Source organism: Kwoniella newhampshirensis, chromosome 13, assembly GCF_039105145.1.
Source record: "Kwoniella newhampshirensis strain CBS 13917 chromosome 13, whole genome shotgun sequence".
NCBI classification, from domain to species: Eukaryota; Fungi; Basidiomycota; class Tremellomycetes; order Tremellales; family Cryptococcaceae; genus Kwoniella; species Kwoniella newhampshirensis.
The window spans coordinates 803,410-822,214 of record NC_089966.1 but is presented as its reverse complement, the minus strand read 5'-3'; the positions used below and the strand labels follow the sequence as shown (position 1 = coordinate 822,214).

The following is an 18,805-nucleotide window of genomic DNA, read 5'->3' as shown; positions in this document are numbered from 1 at the left end:
CAAGGGAGATCGATGACATGTTGATTGATCGGAGACCATACGGCTCAGACCCTCGTTTCACATTCTTGATCGTTGAGTGATGTTCTACGTGCAATCGAAATCCCTCTCAACATCGATTGGGCCGTTGCATTGTCACATCTGCATGAGATGTCGTCCGTTACCCGTTGTATGCTCACGACGGCCATGACCTAGACTGTGAGCTGGCCCTGTGAGCATGTTTACCTTGAGGTGATGGTGGTCGTAGAATGTCAGAGCCCGAGATAGAGACAACGTTGATGATCCGGAGACGATAATGGATCACCTTATTGTTGTCGAGTTTCATCCCTCCTCGATCAGTTCAGGCACGAGTGGACTTTGCGATCTATATTTACATCGATACATCTCGGGAGGACGATCTCAATATCAAACACGAAGAGACGAGTCAAACAGATACAAAGACTCAGTCGTCCGACTTGACTTTCAATCAATCTACAATGCAGCATACAAATCCATGGCACGCGTTGACGTTTCGCGACCACATCGAAAACAAACGCAATTCTCCGTCTATACTGCTCCGGTTCCTCTAGGTAGTTCTCCGGCAAACTGGTCATGAGAGATAGATGATCAGCTTTTGTCAGGTCTTCTGAAAGTAACTCGCTTGACTCACTGCCTCCTTCGCTTTCTCGCAGTGTGTCCCACCGAGCTCTCGATCTATCTGATAGCAAATGAATAGTGCATCGGCCCTAATTCAAGAATCAGTCCAGTCCTTTTCCAGCTTCGTGCCTCCTCTCCACTCACGCATCACCGAGGACCGCAGCGCCCGCTCTGACAGCCAAGAACGGCAGACCGCCACACAACAAGGCCGCGATGGGCGCGTAACCAGGATTGGACAACGAGTGTGTCATGTAAAGATATCCAGCAGTCGCCGTGAACAGCCCCATCGCAGTCGAGCTCAACGTGAGTAGTAGCTTGATAAGAGTATCTGCAATTCATGCCATTAGCAGTGGAACCGTCGTGGACCCGCTCTTTGACAGCTCACAATCAAGCAGTTTCCCGCCTTTTCGTCTCCCTGCTAAACCCACAGCCCTTCTAGCACTAGGCCAGAAAGCATCTCCAGTAACTCCGACATAAACCAAGGCATAGCCGTTCAGCTGGTCCAGAATACCGGCGACTACCGAGAAGATTGGTGCGAGCCCAGTGAGGAAATGCAGAGGCGTTGGAAGGACCTTCGATTTTGGATTTGTGATGCGTTTGAGTTCAGCGGCGGATCGACCGACGACACGAACAGTAGCAACTATGCCGGCGCCTATGCATATGGAGCCGAGTGACGTCCCGGTGGCTCGGTGGACGGCAGCTGTAGTGATCTCAAGTGCAGGCGGGTGTGAAGTCTCCTCCCTGCAGGACTGTCAACCGTGGCACTCTATGAGCAAGCGCAGAGATCGCAACTTACCTGTGGAAGTACCATTCGCCGACTACACCGGCTACGGCCACTCGACCAACTCCTCGAATGACACCCCATGTCCAGACCCACACCAGGGTGACCAAGAAGATGAGCCAACCAGCGTAAGGCCGGATATGGAACACCCAGGTATTTTCCCTACTACTCAGATTCAGATCAGCTCAGTGGCAAGGATTAGCCTGCTGAATCACTTACGGATGACGCCAGTATCCAACCATTCCCAACCTGATGAGTAGGGTCAAGAAGGGGATCGAGGTGATGGCGAAAACTCCGAGAAGCAGAGGGGTGAGAAGAAGTAGGGGTGGATGGGTTAGGAGAAGATTGGTCGACAGCTAAGCAAGTCCCACCATTAGCCTCCCTACAATCTAGTAATAGAAAGGGTGCCAAAATCACCTCGACAACAGCAGCCGTCCGTTCTAATCTTTTCCTCCTCATCCACACCAGTCTGCCGAAACATGCAGCCAGCAGCCATAAGAATACTGCTCCTATCCGCAACCCTGTGGTACTCCACCACCTTTCAACTTGATCGACACCGTCCAGACCCCCAGTTTCGAAACTTGCTCCCAGTGCCCACCATCCACAGAGGAAGAGCGAGAATGGGATGCTGACTGCCGTTGCTAGAAGCACAGGACGAACTGTTCTTCGGAGCAACAATAAGAATAGTGGTGGAAGAACGAGCGGTGGAACGAGAAGGAGGAGTAGAAGGGGAAGAAGAGGGATGATGGATGGTGCCGATCGGGTCGGGGCGTCCGGCGGGGGCTGTTGAACACAGACGGTCAGTGACCTGATGGAGACTCATCAGTAGAATGAACGTACATCTGTAGATCCCCATACGAAGAACAGGCCGATTATCACACCCAGCAAACTCGTCAACCAGAGAGCCAAAAAGCCCGAGTCTGAGCCTAGAGTTAGCAAATGATCTTGACAGAGTAAAGATCTAATCGCGCTCACCTTTGTACTTGCGTAAACCCTCCCTTTCCCAATGTCCAAAACGCCCATGATATACCTGTAATCGTACGGGGATTCTTCCTCTTCTCCCTCTTCCGCTTTCATCCATTTCGTCAGGGCCGAGCAAAGGCTCGTCCAGAGCGTTCGAAACGACGTCCACAGTCGGATCATTGGAGGCCTTGTATAACTCCGACGGAGACAGCATATGACCTTCCGCGTCGTCAGCTTCCTCGTCATCTTCCTCGCGTGTGCCTGATCTGGACTTTCTTTTGGATCCGCCCATCATTCTCGATGCAGCGTCAACGTCAGAGTCCTCTTCTGTTTCCTTTTCACTCTCGCTATCTTCGCTGGACGATGATGACGAAGGCGGGAAAATGCTCTGGTGAGCTAGCCATCCCTTCTTCGCTCGCTCCGATACTGGTGCTCGTATCGGCGGTTGTTGAGGCCGTATCAGAGTCCTCCGGACAGTAGCTACTTCGTCCAGATCCAGCTCTTCCTCCTCGCTCTCCGACGATGACGGAGCGTAGGGATTGGGCACGGAGGACACTGATCTTTCCTTGCCCTTTCTGCCGCCGCTAGCTATTTGAAGATCCTCGGGAGCCGAGAACAGAAGACCTACACCAATACCGCTGCCGAGACCATCGCCCTCGATATCGGGTATAGCATCGATCCCGGGACCAGGGAACGGTGGTGTTCGTGTGGGCGACGGAGATCGTGATGAGCCAGGAAGGTGAGGGTGGGAATGAGTGACAGAAGGTGAAGGTAAGAAAGGATCATGCGATGGCGACGAAGGCGAAGGTGGACGAAAAATCTGAACAGATGTGTCAGTGAAGTGGGCACTCAGAGCTTCATTAATCCTTATGATGGCTGCTCACCTGGCTTCCGTCCACATCTCTTCCCCTTCCTGCATCACCCACCTTGCCTGCAAGGAAACGGCTTGCATAGGCAGTGAATGCACTCGGTCCAGCCTGCTGACCTTGCTGTCCGTTCGACATCTTGTCTGGATGTTGATCCGGACGTGATTTGTTGTATCAAGGTGTTGTGATGACCAACTTTGGCTGTTGATGAAGGGGAGGAGATCAACACCTCGATCATGAATTGCCGGAAGAGGCGAGTGGAAAGATAAGCCCCGCCGGCGGGTTCAGGCGAGTACGGAAGAGTGATCTGTGTCTTGTTGCGTGGTGTTTGAATCTGAAAGAGTGGTCCCTCAGTGTTCCCGAGGAGGAATGCTATGAGACCATGAGAAGAGTAGCACAAGGGAGTTGAGCGTGTAACTTGTGTGGAGTGTGTATGAGTGAGGATGTCGAGTTATGAGTGCGGTTTGGGTGGCGTGGTCGCGCGCTTTCCGACTCGTCATATCAGGATTAGGCAGCTAGCTACTCGGGAGAAGATTGACGAATTACGTAAACGAAGCATCGCTCGCGCCGCGACGTTTTGGGCAACTCTATGGTGATCCCGCAAGTTACAGTATGTGGCACACGGGGACAAGTACCAAGTAACAATGGGAACATCATTGAACCTCATGTACGCCGTGATCCTGTTCAAAAGCATGTGAGATCCGGGACCTGAGGGCTCGATAAAGGACTTTGACGAGCATGCAGCGTATAGTATGCCCTGAACAGTGTTGGTAGGACACTGTGCAGCACATCCACCTCGCAGGCTAATACACAATTCGCCTAGCTCAGTATGGGGTCATATTCACCTCTGGGGAAAGTGTTCAAAGCTTTGATTGGACAGACGCTCTACTTGATCCTCAACCACATCGATCCCAACTAGAGGACAAGATTCCACTTGCCACTTGATTGAACCAGATGCATATCGCTTAACATGTTGTACTGTACGATGATCATTCCAAAAGCTTCCCTTTTCACGTTTGCGATTTTAATATCACACCCATATTCTCCCACAATCGCCCTAACGAGCTGTCGTCTTCGTTTGCAAGCCCATTCGCACAAGCGATTGTGAACTGCTGCAGCGCTGCTTGCCCCAAAAACAGTGGGGTGTTGCAGCGCTTAGCTTCTGCAAGAACGATCGAGAGATCCTTGACGAACGTCGATGTGGCTGAATGTACCGTCGCTTCTTCCCGCTTGAACATGCGGGGTACACCTGTTGTCCTACATCAGCGCGAAAGAGGCCGGCTAAAAAACGGCCCTTACGATCAAGCATCATATAGGAGCTTGCGGCGCCTTTCGACACAACTCCAAACACAGTTTGCAGATCCATCCCTTTGCGTTTGGCAAATGCGAAACCTTCGGCGGCGACAGCTAGATGGATACCAGCCAAGAGCTGGTTTACAGCTTTTACCTTCGAGCCGTTTCCGACGCCGCCCGGGATAAAGTGCAAGTTGCTCTTGTTTCCAGCTTGCCCAGACAATGCTTGCAAGACAATACTAGCCTTGCTGAGCGCTTCGTTAGAGCCAGAAGCCATAATGGTCAGGTCGCCGGTGGCGGATCGACTAGGACCGCCCGAGATGGGGGCGTCGACAAGCTGTAAGCCCTTCTGTTGCTTATCGAGAAGTCCCTGAAGCTTGACAGCATCGGCTGGGGCAATAGTGGAACATAAGATGACGGTGCTTCCTTCGGGCAAGGCTAGTACATTGGGCAAGTCAGCCGAGCCACAACCAGGCTACTGACCAAAAGCTCACCGGAAGATATACCGGAAGCTCCTTCGGCGCCGAAGAGTGCCGCTTCAGCTTGAAGCGCGGTTACAGTGACCAGGAGGACGGTGTCTACATCCTTTGCGGCCTGGACTGCGTCGCTGGTAACCTTGCCACCTTGAGCAGAAAATCGGTCCATTGCCTCCAATGTCAAGTCGAAGCCAGTCACATCTATCCCAGCTTTGTGGAGGGCTGTCGCCATAGGTCCTCCCATCGCACCAAGTCCCACGAAGAGGACCTTGCCGGCTTTCTGATTGGGTGTGATGTCAAGTTCTTTGGCCTTCTCCTCTTCATCTTCGACAGTCCCCGTCTCTGCAATAGGTTGACCACCAAACCGCTCCCATAGCTTGGAGACGAGGCCATCATCCTCTCTCACGAGGCCTGCACCAATCGCAGCAGTGAACAGTTGTTCGGCCACAGCGCATACTGGGGCAGGGAAGGTGTGCTCTCTCGCTTCGTCCATCACGATACCGATATCTTTGCTGATGATTGTCATGGCAGACTTCGGAACTCCATCGTGATTGAGCGACCAAGGACCACGATGTCCGACTTTGTAGAGCTGCATCAGCTCGATACCTATGGAATCATCTTAGAATGTCAGAGCACTCACACATGAAACTGTCTCCGGATGCGCCCTTGATGAGATTGTAAACCAATCTGGGATTCAATCCCATGTTCTTCGCCAGAGCGAGTGCTTCAGCCTGTGAGGCTATCTGAACAGCACAGAAGACCTGATTGATCAACTTGAAGTCGCTCGCCAATCCTACTTTGTCTCCTACGACAGTCAAAGCTCCGACAGGTTGTCGGGTCAAGGCGTCAAATACGGGTCCGGCCGTTGAAATCGAAGATGGTGTGCCGGATGTCATGATGGCCAATTCGCCAGAAGCAGCACGGGTGGAGCCACCAGATACAGGAGAGTCGCAGAGCTATGTATAGGAACGTTAGCGCTATAGAAACAGGCGAAACCTTGTGAGCTTACGCCGATATTCTTGCCAAGAGCGTCCAGTCTCTCCTTGACGGTAACGAGGAAAGAAGGAGGGACGGTGGAGAAACAGATGATTGAAGCGCCATCCTCAAGCACTGGAAAAGGGGATCAGCACATCAATTCAACGTTGGTTTGCCGCTCACCCTCTGCTACTCGCCCGGCTCCGAACAAGACATCATCCACTTGGTAGGCATTGACCACCATCAATCCCAGCACCTGGACATTCGTTGCGGCTTCCGCTGGTGTCTTGAAAGGAGTCGCACCGGCTTTAGCAACGGCTTCTAATGAAGGTGGATAAACATCGTATGCTTTGACTTTGAATCCTTGCGACACCAGGCTCTACAGAATCGATAAGCACAAGATGGTCAGACGGTATGGATCCTGATTGAGGAATTCGCTGACGAACCGCTGCCATCCCGCTCCCCATGGCACCCAGCCCTATCCATCCTACCGCTGGTTTTGATGCTGTCATGGTGAATGCGTTGCCGTGCGCTGTGGTAGAGAAGGGGAAGAGATGTGCCGAGAACCGCTTGAGAAGAGATGAAGACTTCCGTTATGTTATGCTGCTGCTACATACATATCAGTCAACCCCAGCGGAACCGCCTCCACCCAAAACTCGGACCGATGATTACCGGGCAATCTCCTTTCCCTCTTCCTGTCTATTACGTTCCAAATGCCGTCAACAATGTCCTTCGCGTCCTTCACTCGTCGTACTCCCCATTAGCAGAGTCGCTTCAGACCAATCACGAGAGACCTCATACATTGCAAGCAGGTCAAGGATTGTCCATCAGTCATCAGGTCGTTCGTGAATACAGAATATCCGGTATCAGCTGCTACTAGTAAAAAGCTTGTCCATAGCCTCGTCCTATCCTCTTGAGATCATCTTCAATCCGTCATCCCTCTCTGCGCCCGTGTCTCCTTGTACTTTAATAATGGTTGTTACCATAGTTGCTATACCCAGCGCTTCCGCCATACCCCGCTCCACCATATTGTGATTGTTGGTATTGACTACCGGAGCCACCGTAGTATTGATTGCCGTTATACCCTCCTACCAGAGAGCCGCCCGCGCCTCGGTAGGATGATTGAGCATCGTCTTCGTAGTACTCGACGTTGGGCTATGAATGCGTAAGGTCAGACCATGGCACATCCACTTATAAGATCGCACTCACGGCCATGAGTGGGTCCTTGACTTCCCAGACCGCCAGCTTTGAACCGACAGAGAATTCCAGGTCTTCCTTGGTGATTGCTGTATAATCACGCATGTCAGTGCGAACAACAAGAGAACAGAGAGTGACACGCACAGTCCCAGTACTTGTAGACCATCATCACCGTGAAGAGCATAGCAAGGGTGAAAAAGAAAACTGCGGCTTGTCAGCACCGATAGTAGGAAATCACATTCGTGGGTCTATTTACCTCCATCGATGTAGTGACTGACTGAGTCGCAGATCTTCACAGAGAAAGCGAACAGAAGGAGAACTCCGCAAATATAGAACGCAGCGAGGAAGATGAGATCGCCAATGACCTAGAAGGCGAGAATGTCAGATGTGATGACATTGCACGATCACAATTGCTCACCCATCGGTCATCTAACGTGCGGACAACCAGAATGAGTTGTGACACGATGTATATCACGGCACAGACCGCAGGGAAGATGAGGTAGGTGATGTAGAGCCCGATCTGTTTGTTGAAAGCCATCCCTGCGTAACCCTTGAAAGTTGCGATTGATACGAAGAAACAAATACCCCACACGACGAGCGAAGACAGTCGAAGGAACTGTAGATCTCGTCGAATCAGCAAGACCTTCTAAAGTGGATCGACATGAACATACCCATAAACTCATGGGTGTGCCATCTTCGGCAAACTGGAACCCAACGAAGCCGTTCATCAAGATACACCAGTATAGAGCGGCGACTGCCCCCGCATACACCGCAGCAAACCACTATGAAAGACAGCTCGTCAAGTCTGCGTCTTCAATCGGTCTTTGCGCAAGTCACTCACGGGGTATACTGCGTGAGAAGTAGGGATAATGGCGGAATCGAGGAAGATGGCGAGGAGTTCAACAAACATGTACATGTAGAAAAAAAGCACGATTTCTTTTCTGCCGACCGCGGTGTACTTTGATCGGACGTGGTAGAGCATGATACTTGTCATACCAAGCGCGGCGATGTGGACGAAACATGTCGCTTAGAGTGCGGTTGTCAGCACAAGTCACAACGAGTATACAAGGTCATTCCGGCCACTCACCTGGCTGGAAGATGATCTGACTTCCTAATTGGACATTTCTACTGTAGCATGTTGGCATTATTCCCTGGTCACTGCCCAGCAAGGGACAGACCACGAGAGCAGCATGTTGACAGATGTAGTCGAAGTTGCCGATCTTGAAAGCGGCCGACATAATCAAGGTCGATTATGCCAGGGTAGGGTGGAAGAGTGTTTGATCTCTATAAGTCGGGAACGTTTGGGCAGGATCGGACTGAAATCAGCCCTCAGATCTACGCAATGATCGCAGGGGAGGATGAGGGAGGTGTCGCCTTGTTGACACGAGTGATATGCAAAACCGACCGAATGGCGCGTCACCGGGCGGAAGTTGATAGCCTTGGTATCTACTTTGCGACCGATCACCCTCCAACGGTCAGACGTCGAGTCGGAAGTACGATGGTACCGATGTCCGAGCAGCAGGACGATGTGTGGCGCAAGGAAATGAGCTCGCTGAGCGCCAGAAATGTATAGACTATGATGTGCGGAAAGAGAGAGGAAGAGGTGTGTTGTGTGAGAGTGAGAAGAAAGGATTTGACTGAAAGAAAGAGCAACACACAACGAGAGGTGGCGATGATCCCTGAATTTAACCAAGTCTACTTTATATGACAACCCCATTTAACATGCTTCACGACCCACCGCGTCACCGTCCACCACCAAAACATGGAACCTCATCATTCACCATGAACAGATGATGTTGCTCTGCTCTTGATTTCGATAATCCATTCTTCTTCATATACCTTCCCCCCACTTCCAAATCTACTCAACACCATGGCGGATGATAGCGTCCCCCTCCCATACCCCAACCTCAAAGTTCCAACATGGCAGTTTCAGATCGACAACGTGGAACGATTACGCGCCGAGGCCAGCACTTCCTTCTGGAAGGCTGTCGAGGGAGATGGTGAGTTTAGCCGTACGTACAGACTGAATAGCACAGGCTGATCGCGGCGGACTCGTGTCAGAAATGGGTCCATATCTCAAGAGCATAAACTCGGACAGGTCCGACTTGATCTCAATCCTCGAGAAGAAGAACACTGAGCAACTGGAAACATTCGACACAAAGTTGAAGGAGGCAGAGGAGAACCAAGGCGACAGCGAGATCTCGGAATTGTTGCGATCAAAAGCCATGTACCTGTGTAGAATAGGAGACAAGGTGAGACCTGATGCTATTGAGCAGGAACAGAGTTGACCATTTACTTGCAGGAACGAGCGATACCTGCCTTGGAAACAGCCTTGGACAAAACTGCTGGCTTAGGGGCGAGAATCGATCTTGTCCTAGCTATCGTGCGGATCGGCCTCTTCTCTTCCGATACTCAACTGGTTACATCAAACATCGCGCGAGCGAGCGAGTGAGTCATGATGCGGCGCGTATTGACGCGAACTGACATCCGATTTAGCCTCATTGACTCTGGCGGCGATTGGGACCGAAGAAATCGGCTCAAGGTTTATCGAGCTGTCCACCATCTTTCCACACGAGACTTCAAGGAAGCAGTTGAGCTGCTCAACGACTCTCTCTCCACTTTCACTGCCACTGAACTCATGGAGTATGATGAGTTTGTCGCTTTGACGGTTCTCGCTGCTGGCGTTGGTTGTGACAGGAAGGGCATCAAGACGAAGGTGGGCATATCCCGATGCATTATTATCCAAGCATGAACGCTGAAACATGACATGCAGATCCTCGCAAGCTCAGAAGTTACCAGTTGTCTCCCCAACATCCCTCACCTTGCCAGCATGACCGACTCTCTGTACAAGTGCAATTATGCACAGTTCTTTGTAGCTCTCGCCGAGGTCGAACAGCAATACCTTATCCCCACCCCTATCCTGGCGCCTCACACTCGCTACTACGTCAGGGAGATGCGTATCAAGGCATACGCTCAACTTCTTGAGAGTTATAGGAGTTTGACAATGGAGAGAATGTGTCGATCATTCGGAGTCAGCGAGTCGTTCATGGACAAGGACCTGTCCAAATTCATTGCTAGCGGACGATTGACATGCACCATCGACAAGGTCAGCGGGGTAATCACTACCAACAGACTGTCGTCTCAGAACAAGACAACAGTCTACGAACAGGTGGTCAAGCAGGGAGACATCTTGCTGAGTGGTGGGTGTAGTCCATCGTGTCAAAGTAAGACCTTCGCTGACGTTTCTGATTTTCGCAGACATTCAGAAGCTGCATCGAGTCGTGGGATAGATGGGGGAGCAGCATAAGTAATGTAGAAAGTAAATTGAAAGGATTCATCATGCATTTTTCCGACATTAGTTACCATAAGAACCATTGCAGGACCATTACACATAGCAGGTGAACGGGATCAAATTCCCCACGAGTGTCTTTCTCACTTCCCGGCGGTCTCGCTTTTGGTGACGTCGCAAACTACTTGGGCCAAACGTTTCCAAAGCCTTCTTTCTCCAAGCGTCCACAATTCAGTGACACACACACACACACACATACAGTCATCTCACACCATGTCTGTCCGTGCTCCCAGCTCTCCCGAGAACAGCACCACTGCTGCCAAGAAGCAAAAGACCGTCGAGGTCAAGAGTGAGTGCACCGTTCCTCCTTTCTTGCCTTGTGCTGATACAGTATCCTATCACAGAGAAGGTCTGCTTGATGTGAGTCGTCTTGCAGCCATATCATGGTTCCCTAGCATGTCAAAACTGTTGAGCAGTGCTGAATCCGTTCTGCTCTCCTACCGCTCAGCGTTCACGATGGTTGGGGTCTATCGGACGTTGAAAAAGGCAATGCCATCCACCACGGTGACACGACCAACATGGACTCTATCAGAGATAAGCACAACTTCGTCGAGCTCGAGGCTCATGGTCTGGCTGTCGGCTTGAAGGAGGGCCTGATGGGCAACTCTGAGGTCGGGTGAGTGGATCGTAACCTACAGCAGCCACGTTTCTTTCTGACCGTGTGACAGACACTTGAACATTGGTGCCGGCCGGATCGTTTGGCAAGACATCGTCAAGATCGATCAAAGTGAGTGACCCCACGATCTCAGATGGTGAGATGCTGATCCTATCTCATAGCCATCAAGAAGAACGAGTTCGAGAAGCAGCCTGCCATCGTCGAGTCCTTGAAACACGCCAAGGACAATTCTGGTCGTCTCCACCTCATCGGACTTGTCTCTGACGGTGGTGTTCACTCTCACATCACCCATCTCTTTGCTCTTCTTAAAGCTGCCAAGGCCCACGAAATCCCTCATATCTACATCCACTTCATCGGTGATGGTCGGGACACTGCCCCAAGGTCAGCTACCAAGTACATCAAGCAGGTCCAGGACTTTATAAAGGAGCAGGGTGTCGGAGAAATCAGCACTGTTATTGGACGATACTACGCCATGGATCGAGACAAGCGATGGGACCGAGTGAAAATCGCTGTTGACGGTCTTGTTGGTGGTGTCGGGGACAAGTCTTCTCCCGAGGAACTCATCAAGACCGTCGAGGAGAACTACTCCAAGGATATCACCGATGAATTCATCAAGCCCATTATCTCTGGCTCTGAGAATTCCAGGATCAAGAGTGAATCTCACATACACACCGAAACGAGAAGAATGTACTGACACTCATCTAGAGGGCGACACCTTGTTCATGTTCAACTACCGATCGGACAGGATGCGTGAGATCACTAGCGTTCTTGGTCTTCCTGACAAGCCCATGGACGTCGAAGTTCCCGAGGACTTGGTATGTCGGCAAGCAGTCAAGTTTCGCGATCAATAATTGACCTCTCTACAGACCATCACCACCATGTCTAAATATAATGCCGAATTTCCCTTCAAGATTGCTTTCCCACCACAAGCCATGACCAACGTTCTCGCCGAGTGGTTGGGCAAACAAGGCGTCAAGCAATGCCACATTGCTGGTGAGTTTCAAGCTCTCTGCTCAATTCTCAACCAGTGTGCCAACTGAATGGTCGATTTGCAGAAACTGAGAAATACGCTCATGTTACTTTCTTTTTCAACGGCGGTGTCGAGAAGCAATTTGAGAACGAAAGCCGTGAAATGATCCCTTCGCCTCGAGTCGCGACTTACGACAAGCAGCCCGAAATGAGCGTTCAGGCCGTCGCGGACAAGGTCGGTGAGATCGTGAAGTCCAATGAATTCGAGTTCGTCATGTGCAACTTCGCGCCACCTGACATGGTCAGTGATCTGAGTGGATAGCAGCAACGAAACTCTTCGCTCATGTGTCTGCCAGGTCGGTCATACTGGTGTTTACGACGCCGCTGTTGAGGCTATCGGCGCTACCGACAAAGCCGTCAAGACCGTTTACGACGCTTGTGAAGAGGCTGGCTATGTGCTCTGTATCACAGCCGACCACGGTAATGCAGAGCAGATGCTCGACCCCAACACGGGAAACCCTCACACTGCGCACACTACCAGTAAGTAGCAGAGTAGACGTCACATTTGTGTGTTCACGGTCGTTGACACCGCGTTAGACCATGTCCCCTTCATCGTCACCGGTGACAAGGGTTCTCTCGAGGTCTCATCTGAGCCAGGAGCTTTGGCCGATGTCGCTCCCACAATCTTGGCTATTTTAGGTCTTCCCCAACCCGAGGGTAAGTTGATCCCCGTTGATTCATGTTTTCCACTGCTGACCTTTTACACCTATCAACAGAGATGGGCGGACGATCCCTGCTATCCAAGGAGTGATTACCACTAGATTAGATGGTCACGGAATGCACAGATAGAATGTAAAAGATCTGTAGTGAAAATGAGTTGGAATGAATGCATTGCAAGTCATTACAAAGTTCATCAGCAATGTCTATTCGACCACGTGATTTCCACCTCAATACAACCTCCACGTCCGAGGTCCATAATTGTTGCTTGGGATCAGAGTGAGATCATCTATTTTTTGTCTCTTCCCTAAATCTCTGGCAGCTTGAAAACCCGGTGTAGGCCCCGTCACGAGTGTCTGAACCTGAGAGCCATGTCACTCACGATGACACAGACCTATGGCCATCCCCCACCGGTCCTTCTCACAGCTACCCTCGTCCCGATATCGTTGCTCCTCATCGCCAACCCGCTCCTCCCAATACTTTTACCGCCAGCTCTTACAGACATCCTACCTCTTCCGCATCAACCTACCCTCCCAGCACTTCAGGCCAATATAGGTTTCGCCCTGCTAGCATTCGTTGGCGCAGTATGGACTGTGCCACAGATAGGAGGATCTTTTGTTGGGAAGGGCCTAAAAGGAAGAGATCTGTTGAAACCAGGTGGTAGGACAAGTGGTCCGTGGGTGTGAGTGCCGCGACATCTTGTATCTGGAGACGACGGGCAAGTACTGATGAGTCTCAAAGACCCGAAAGTCTAGGGCTACCGTGCGCGAGCTGGTACATAGCTCTGATGATGCTCTTCATCCCCTTCCCTTTTTCGCATCTGTTCAAGGGCGAAGCGCTCGAACAATTCCCGCAACGAGAGGTTCATAGCCGTCCTTAGGTAGCCGCAAAAGCGAGCAGGGCTGATGATAACTCGCAGCTAACACTTTACCTTTCTTCTCTTCTTTCACTTCTCACTGCGACTCTTCTTGGTTTCATCGACGATCTCTTCGATATTCGGTGGAGACACAAATTGCCTATCCCTATCATCGCGGCAGTACCAACCCTGCTTGTTTACTATTCCGTTGGCGGAGTGACTAGTGTTGTGCTACCTAAAGGTGTGACTGGCTGGTTGCAATCCACAGGACTGGGGTGGTGGATTGATGGGAACGTGGTTGATCTGGGTCAGCTAATGCTCTACTATCCTCGCTTCGTGTGACTGACCACTGCGCGCCTCACAGGACCGATCTACTACCTCTACCTCATTCTCTTACCCACCTTCACAACCAACTCGATCAACATCCTCGCTGGGATCAACGGTGTCGAAGTTACGCAAGCCTTGATTATCGCCTTTTCCGTCGCATTCAACGATCTCCTTTACTTGCCAATCTGGCCAGAAGCTTTTCTGAGATTGATCAATGTCGGGAATCCCAACGAAGGTAGAATACTAGAATGGGCTGCTGGGGAAGTGGTGGACAGGCACCTGATGAGTCTATACTTCATGGCTCCTTTGGTGGGCGTCTGCGCTGGTTTCCTTTGGCACAATTGGTGAGCGACGGGAACGCTAGGGGCTGAGCTGACAGTATAAGGTATCCTGCACGTGCATTCCCAGGTGACACCTTTTGCTACTTCACAGGGATGGCGTTCTCAGCCGTCGCTATACAAGGCCACTTCTCCAAAACGCTCATATTGTTCTTCATCCCTCAAATCTTCAACTTCATCCTTTCATGCCCTCAACTGTTTCATCTGGTCGATTGTCCACGTCACCGACTACCTTCGTGAGTGACCTACCTCGTAGCACACAAGCTGACTTCGACAGGTATGATCCCGACAACGGCCTTCTCAATCCTTCCCGAGTCGTGTTCGAAAAGCCACCTCCGGTGCGCACGCGAGTGACGCTTCAGATCCTCGAAGTGTTTGGACTAGTCAAACTGGAACGTATCCCTGTCAGAAGTGAACTGACTAAGGGATCACATGAAGAACATAGCTCCCATGAGGCTGGGCAGATCATCTCATCGACGAATCTCACGATCATCAACTTCCTTCTGGTCCACTTCGGACCGATGCACGAGCGTAGTCTGTGTATGACCGTCGGCGCGGTCCAGGTAGCGTGCAGCGGGATAGCCTTCGGTATCAGATACGGCGTAGGCGCCTGGTTCTACGGTGGAGAGCGGCGGTAGGCCACGTATAAACGGACATTCTAGTATTAGATGTATAACAGGATACGAAACTGTCGCGTTCATTCATCTATTGAACTGCATACTATATCCTCCACCTGGTTGTTGATCAAATTTGAAGCTGTCGGTTGAAAGACCGAAGTTGCCAAGGAAAGAGTTACCGAGCTCTTTCAGCTTGCCCATCATTTCATCGTATTGCTTCTTTTCCTCGTCCTTTATTCGACCCGGAAGAGTGAGCAGAGAACGGCGAATGACTGGGATCAAGGGTGAATTGGAAGGTAAGAGAGAAATGAGTTTCGTGTAGTCTATGAAATTCATCAGAATGCGAAATGGTCACGAGAGATGCGAATGAAGGCTCACCATCTTTTGCGGTGTTTAGAGAAGTCAACGTCGTGATTCTTTCGCTTGCCGTCGCTCTTCGATGCAGTCCCTTGATATAATTCGGGTCGATCTCCAACGCTAGCAGCGAGTCAGTTCAGCTTTACCGAAGGAAACGCACCTTCAGTGCAAGCTTCAACGGCTTTCGTGTCGTCTTTCACTGCCAAATGACAAGCTGCCAAATTCCCAAGACAAGCTTTTCTACACTCCCTGATCTCCTCTTCAAGGTTCTCTCGCTCTCTCTCTTCTTCATCGACCTCCTCCCCTTCAGCTTCGATCTCTGCGGCTTCCTCCTCTGTAATCTCCTCAATGACATTCGAAGTTGTAGGTTCTGGTTGTTTCTTCTCTTTCCGAGAAAGTATCGGCAAGTTGAATTTCGCTTGTTCGTACGATTGCATAGCGTCGGTATAGCGCGGTGGCTTCGCGGTGAAATGAGCGTTCCCTTCTGCCTTGAGCTCGTTCGCGGTAGACAGAAGTGCCTGCAGCTCGTCGGTCAGTCATGCCAACGAGACCGTTGATAAGAAGGATTGTACTCACTCGAAGGTATTCAATACCTATCTGCGGTTCAGCTCCCAGACCAACTTCTTCTGGATCGGCGTCCGACAGCGCATCCTCAAAGACATCGTCCTCATCGTCATCTTCATCTTCGTCTTCATTGTCTTCCTTGTCCATGTGTCGGTTATGCTGATAGCCATTTGTTGCGGTCTTCGAACTCTCCCCATTCTTGGAACCCCTCCGGAATAACGGATCATTCGCCCACGCTGGAGGCTCGAACTTGCGGGCGTCAAACGTGGGTAGCTCATCGAACACGACTTCCTCGTCGCGAGTCAATGTCATGATGAGCAGTCGTGATGAAGCGGAAAGGGACGATGAGAGTGAGAGATATGATCAAACACGAAGGGAATATGTGAGAGTTCTCTGCGAACAGACGGTAAATGTTGCAGTCCAACTCGCGCGGTTCAGTGGCAAAATAACGGCCAATGGGTCGTTTGATTCAAATTATGGTGATGGTGATGTCCTCATACATGTATGGATAGTGAATACTACAAAGATGCTCTAATAAAACCCTCAAGACCTCCGTTCACCCATAATTCCTGCACGCTTCGTCCAACTTTGGCTGCCGGGTACGTTTTCTCTCCTTCAGTTCCCATTGAGACGGTAACTCCCCCTCTTCGGGTGTCAACTCGGATCCTCCAACCTTCCGGCACCACTGTCAACTCCCCATACTTGCCGCCCTTCCCGCGCACGCCGTCCTTGCCAAACCTCTCAGTCATGTCCTTGATCAAAGCAGGAGATTCTATGAGAATGAGACCATTGTTGATGGAATTTCGCTTGAAGATATCACCGAACGATCCACAAATGACAAGAGGGATGCCAGCGTTCTTGATGGCAGTCGCAGCTTGTTCGCGCGATGAACCGGTCCCGAAGTTGTAACCAGAAAGAAGTATGGCTCCGGGTCGAGTGGACGATGAGGGGTCGGTCGGAAAGCCCTCACGCAGCGATCGAGCAGTCGCGGCAAAAGTTGGATCGTAGTTCTCTAAAGTCCGTTGTCATCAGCTAGAGTCTTCCTGCTACTAATCACTCTGGAGAATAAAGCACCCATGACAACCTCGGCCTGCCTTTCGGGAGTAATATCATCCTGATAAGTGTACTTTCCAGGGTACAATCCGTCAGTGGTCAGGTTGTCTTGAGGAGCAAACAGAAGAGGACCTTCGAAGAATGATGGGAATCCATCAAGAAGAGGTTCAAGGGACGCCTCGTCGACCTCGACGGTCTTGACGGGGGCCGCATCCCCCTCCACGATAGAGAACTTCGGTTGGTCATACTGAGGCAATGCTTTCAGATCCAGAGAATCGGGTCCGCAAATGATACCTTTAGCAGCGGAGGCGGCAACAACAGCTGGAGAAGCGAGATACGCAATGGCCTCAGGGTGACCCATCCGTCCCTTGTAGTTTCGATTCGTTGCGCTGATTCCAACTTCTCCTTTTTCGAGCAATCCGACACCAAGACCGATACACGGCCCACACCCGGCCGGAAGCGTCTTTGCGCCAGCATCGACTAATGCCTGCCAATCCCCAGAAGCCTCGGCGTCCTCCTGCACTCTGCTTGAAGCGGCAGCGATATAGAATTCTACACCAGGTGCGACCTGCTTACCACGAAGCACAGCAGCGGCTGCTGCTATATCTGATGCCCGAGAGTTGGTGCATGAAACAAGGTATGCCTTGTTGATCGCGATGGGCGGGTCAAGGAGTTTAGGTAAAGCGGTGGCGACCTTCACTGAATTAGGACCGGATACATGGGGGACAAGGGTGGATAGATCAAGGGAGAGTCGGGCAGCGTACTGAGCTCCGGGGTCCGCGATCGGTCGCGTTGCAAGGGCGTCTTCGAGCCGTGGAGGATTGAGTCGAGGGTGAGGGGGTGTGCTTTGAGAAGGATCGGATGGGATGGGAACGGGAGCAAGCGACGACGAACTGGGTTTGCCCAAGAACCGTCTCAGCTCAGCTTTCTTGAACATTGCTTGGTACCATTCATGTAACTTCTCGTCGATGGGAAAAACCCCTGCGACAGCACCCCATTCCGTCGTCATGTTGGCGATAGTCAACCGTTCGTCAATTGACAAGTGCTCAACACCAGATCCCGTGAACTCGATGGCGGCGTTGAGCACTTCGTCCTTGTTGAACAGACCAGCTAGCGCGACGATGACATCCTTGCCAGTGACACCGGAAGAGAGTTTTCCGTCCAACGAGACGGAAACGACTCGAGGTATTTGCCACCAGAATTTCCCAGTTGCCCAGATACCTCTAGGATGCCGTTCAGCGCGAATGATACTACAACAATACTTGGGTAGTGGACTCACGCAGCATCAGTCCGAACGATAGCTGTACCTAAACATCCCACACCTCCATAATGGTTGGAATGACTGTCACTTGCGACTACCATTTTGCCTGGCCATGCATAGCCCTCCTCGACGATAATCTGATGTCCGATGCCTCTGCCTGCGGGGTAGAAGTCGACATTGTGCTCTTTAGCAAAAGCTTCAATCTTCTTGTACTTTGCTTGATTCGTGGCCGACTGATTTTGGACATCATGGTCGAGCGTGAAAACGGGTTGCCGGGGGTTGTCAAGCTTGGAACATGAGAGGGATAGGAATTTGGAGATGACGGGGCCAGTGTTGTCATGGGTCATACTGAGCGTCAAGTTAGCCTCAGCGACCGGCAATCTCTCGATGTATCAACGTACACATGCTCTGGTCGAATCATGACATAGTCGCCCGCACGAACTTTGGTACCCTCCGGTAAGTCGACCGCATACTTTTGCACGATCTTTTCGATGACCGTCTGCGGAGTTGAGACAGTCGCATAAAACCGGCCTCGGTGAGCAAGCGCCCAACTTTGCTGCCCAAGTCGAGCGAGCCGAGGTAAACAGACCATTGTTG

The 18,805-nt window shown here is 51.3% G+C and overlaps 8 protein-coding genes across 8 annotated transcripts; 3 read left to right on the top strand and 5 right to left on the bottom strand.

Moving 5' to 3' along the window:
• Positions 1 to 543: 543 nt before the first annotated feature.
• IAR55_006265 (uncharacterized protein) lies at positions 544 to 3,381 on the bottom strand (the record flags this gene model as incomplete). Its single annotated transcript, XM_066949350.1, has 10 exons — positions 544 to 582; positions 647 to 722; positions 778 to 961; positions 1,019 to 1,374; positions 1,430 to 1,579; positions 1,634 to 1,770; positions 1,832 to 2,197; positions 2,255 to 2,334; positions 2,390 to 3,197; positions 3,262 to 3,381. 10 exons carry the CDS (start codon positions 3,379 to 3,381, stop codon positions 544 to 546), a joined length of 2,316 nt encoding a protein of 771 aa, XP_066800358.1.
• Positions 3,382 to 4,253: 872 nt separating this feature from the next.
• Positions 4,254 to 6,499, bottom strand: IAR55_006264 (uncharacterized protein; the record flags this gene model as incomplete). Its single annotated transcript, XM_066949349.1, has 7 exons — positions 4,254 to 4,492; positions 4,543 to 4,974; positions 5,031 to 5,591; positions 5,653 to 5,968; positions 6,022 to 6,122; positions 6,171 to 6,366; positions 6,434 to 6,499. The coding sequence occupies 7 exons, from the start codon at positions 6,497 to 6,499 to the stop codon at positions 4,254 to 4,256; spliced, it is 1,911 nt and encodes a 636-aa protein (XP_066800357.1).
• Positions 6,500 to 6,953: 454 nt separating this feature from the next.
• Positions 6,954 to 8,422, bottom strand: IAR55_006263 (chitin synthase export chaperone; the record flags this gene model as incomplete). The annotated part of the gene is made up of 8 exons (XM_066949348.1): positions 6,954 to 7,142; positions 7,197 to 7,273; positions 7,329 to 7,388; positions 7,441 to 7,549; positions 7,603 to 7,800; positions 7,856 to 7,966; positions 8,026 to 8,210; positions 8,272 to 8,422. The coding sequence occupies 8 exons, from the start codon at positions 8,420 to 8,422 to the stop codon at positions 6,954 to 6,956; spliced, it is 1,080 nt and encodes a 359-aa protein (XP_066800356.1).
• Positions 8,423 to 9,054: 632 nt separating this feature from the next.
• On the top strand, positions 9,055 to 10,474 carry IAR55_006262 (uncharacterized protein; the record flags this gene model as incomplete). The annotated part of the gene is made up of 6 exons (XM_066949347.1): positions 9,055 to 9,184; positions 9,246 to 9,436; positions 9,487 to 9,632; positions 9,681 to 9,900; positions 9,958 to 10,384; positions 10,443 to 10,474. 6 exons carry the CDS (start codon positions 9,055 to 9,057, stop codon positions 10,472 to 10,474), a joined length of 1,146 nt encoding a protein of 381 aa, XP_066800355.1.
• Positions 10,475 to 10,746: 272 nt separating this feature from the next.
• On the top strand, positions 10,747 to 12,929 carry IAR55_006261 (2,3-bisphosphoglycerate-independent phosphoglycerate mutase; the record flags this gene model as incomplete). The annotated part of the gene is made up of 11 exons (XM_066949346.1): positions 10,747 to 10,822; positions 10,878 to 10,893; positions 10,982 to 11,149; positions 11,202 to 11,260; positions 11,311 to 11,802; positions 11,855 to 11,964; positions 12,016 to 12,142; positions 12,205 to 12,419; positions 12,475 to 12,658; positions 12,716 to 12,835; positions 12,895 to 12,929. 11 exons carry the CDS (start codon positions 10,747 to 10,749, stop codon positions 12,927 to 12,929), a joined length of 1,602 nt encoding a protein of 533 aa, XP_066800354.1.
• A 289-nt stretch (positions 12,930 to 13,218) lies between these two features.
• IAR55_006260 (uncharacterized protein) lies at positions 13,219 to 14,994 on the top strand (the record flags this gene model as incomplete). The annotated part of the gene is made up of 5 exons (XM_066949345.1): positions 13,219 to 13,517; positions 13,577 to 13,697; positions 13,755 to 13,998; positions 14,056 to 14,362; positions 14,634 to 14,994. 5 exons carry the CDS (start codon positions 13,219 to 13,221, stop codon positions 14,992 to 14,994), a joined length of 1,332 nt encoding a protein of 443 aa, XP_066800353.1.
• Positions 14,995 to 15,057: 63 nt separating this feature from the next.
• On the bottom strand, positions 15,058 to 16,206 carry IAR55_006259 (uncharacterized protein; the record flags this gene model as incomplete). Its single annotated transcript, XM_066949344.1, has 4 exons — positions 15,058 to 15,296; positions 15,352 to 15,450; positions 15,542 to 15,848; positions 15,907 to 16,206. The coding sequence occupies 4 exons, from the start codon at positions 16,204 to 16,206 to the stop codon at positions 15,058 to 15,060; spliced, it is 945 nt and encodes a 314-aa protein (XP_066800352.1).
• A 206-nt stretch (positions 16,207 to 16,412) lies between these two features.
• IAR55_006258 (homoaconitase, mitochondrial) lies at positions 16,413 to 18,800 on the bottom strand (the record flags this gene model as incomplete). The annotated part of the gene is made up of 4 exons (XM_066949343.1): positions 16,413 to 16,906; positions 16,969 to 18,170; positions 18,227 to 18,556; positions 18,610 to 18,800. 4 exons carry the CDS (start codon positions 18,798 to 18,800, stop codon positions 16,413 to 16,415), a joined length of 2,217 nt encoding a protein of 738 aa, XP_066800351.1.
• Positions 18,801 to 18,805: the final 5 nt, after the last annotated feature.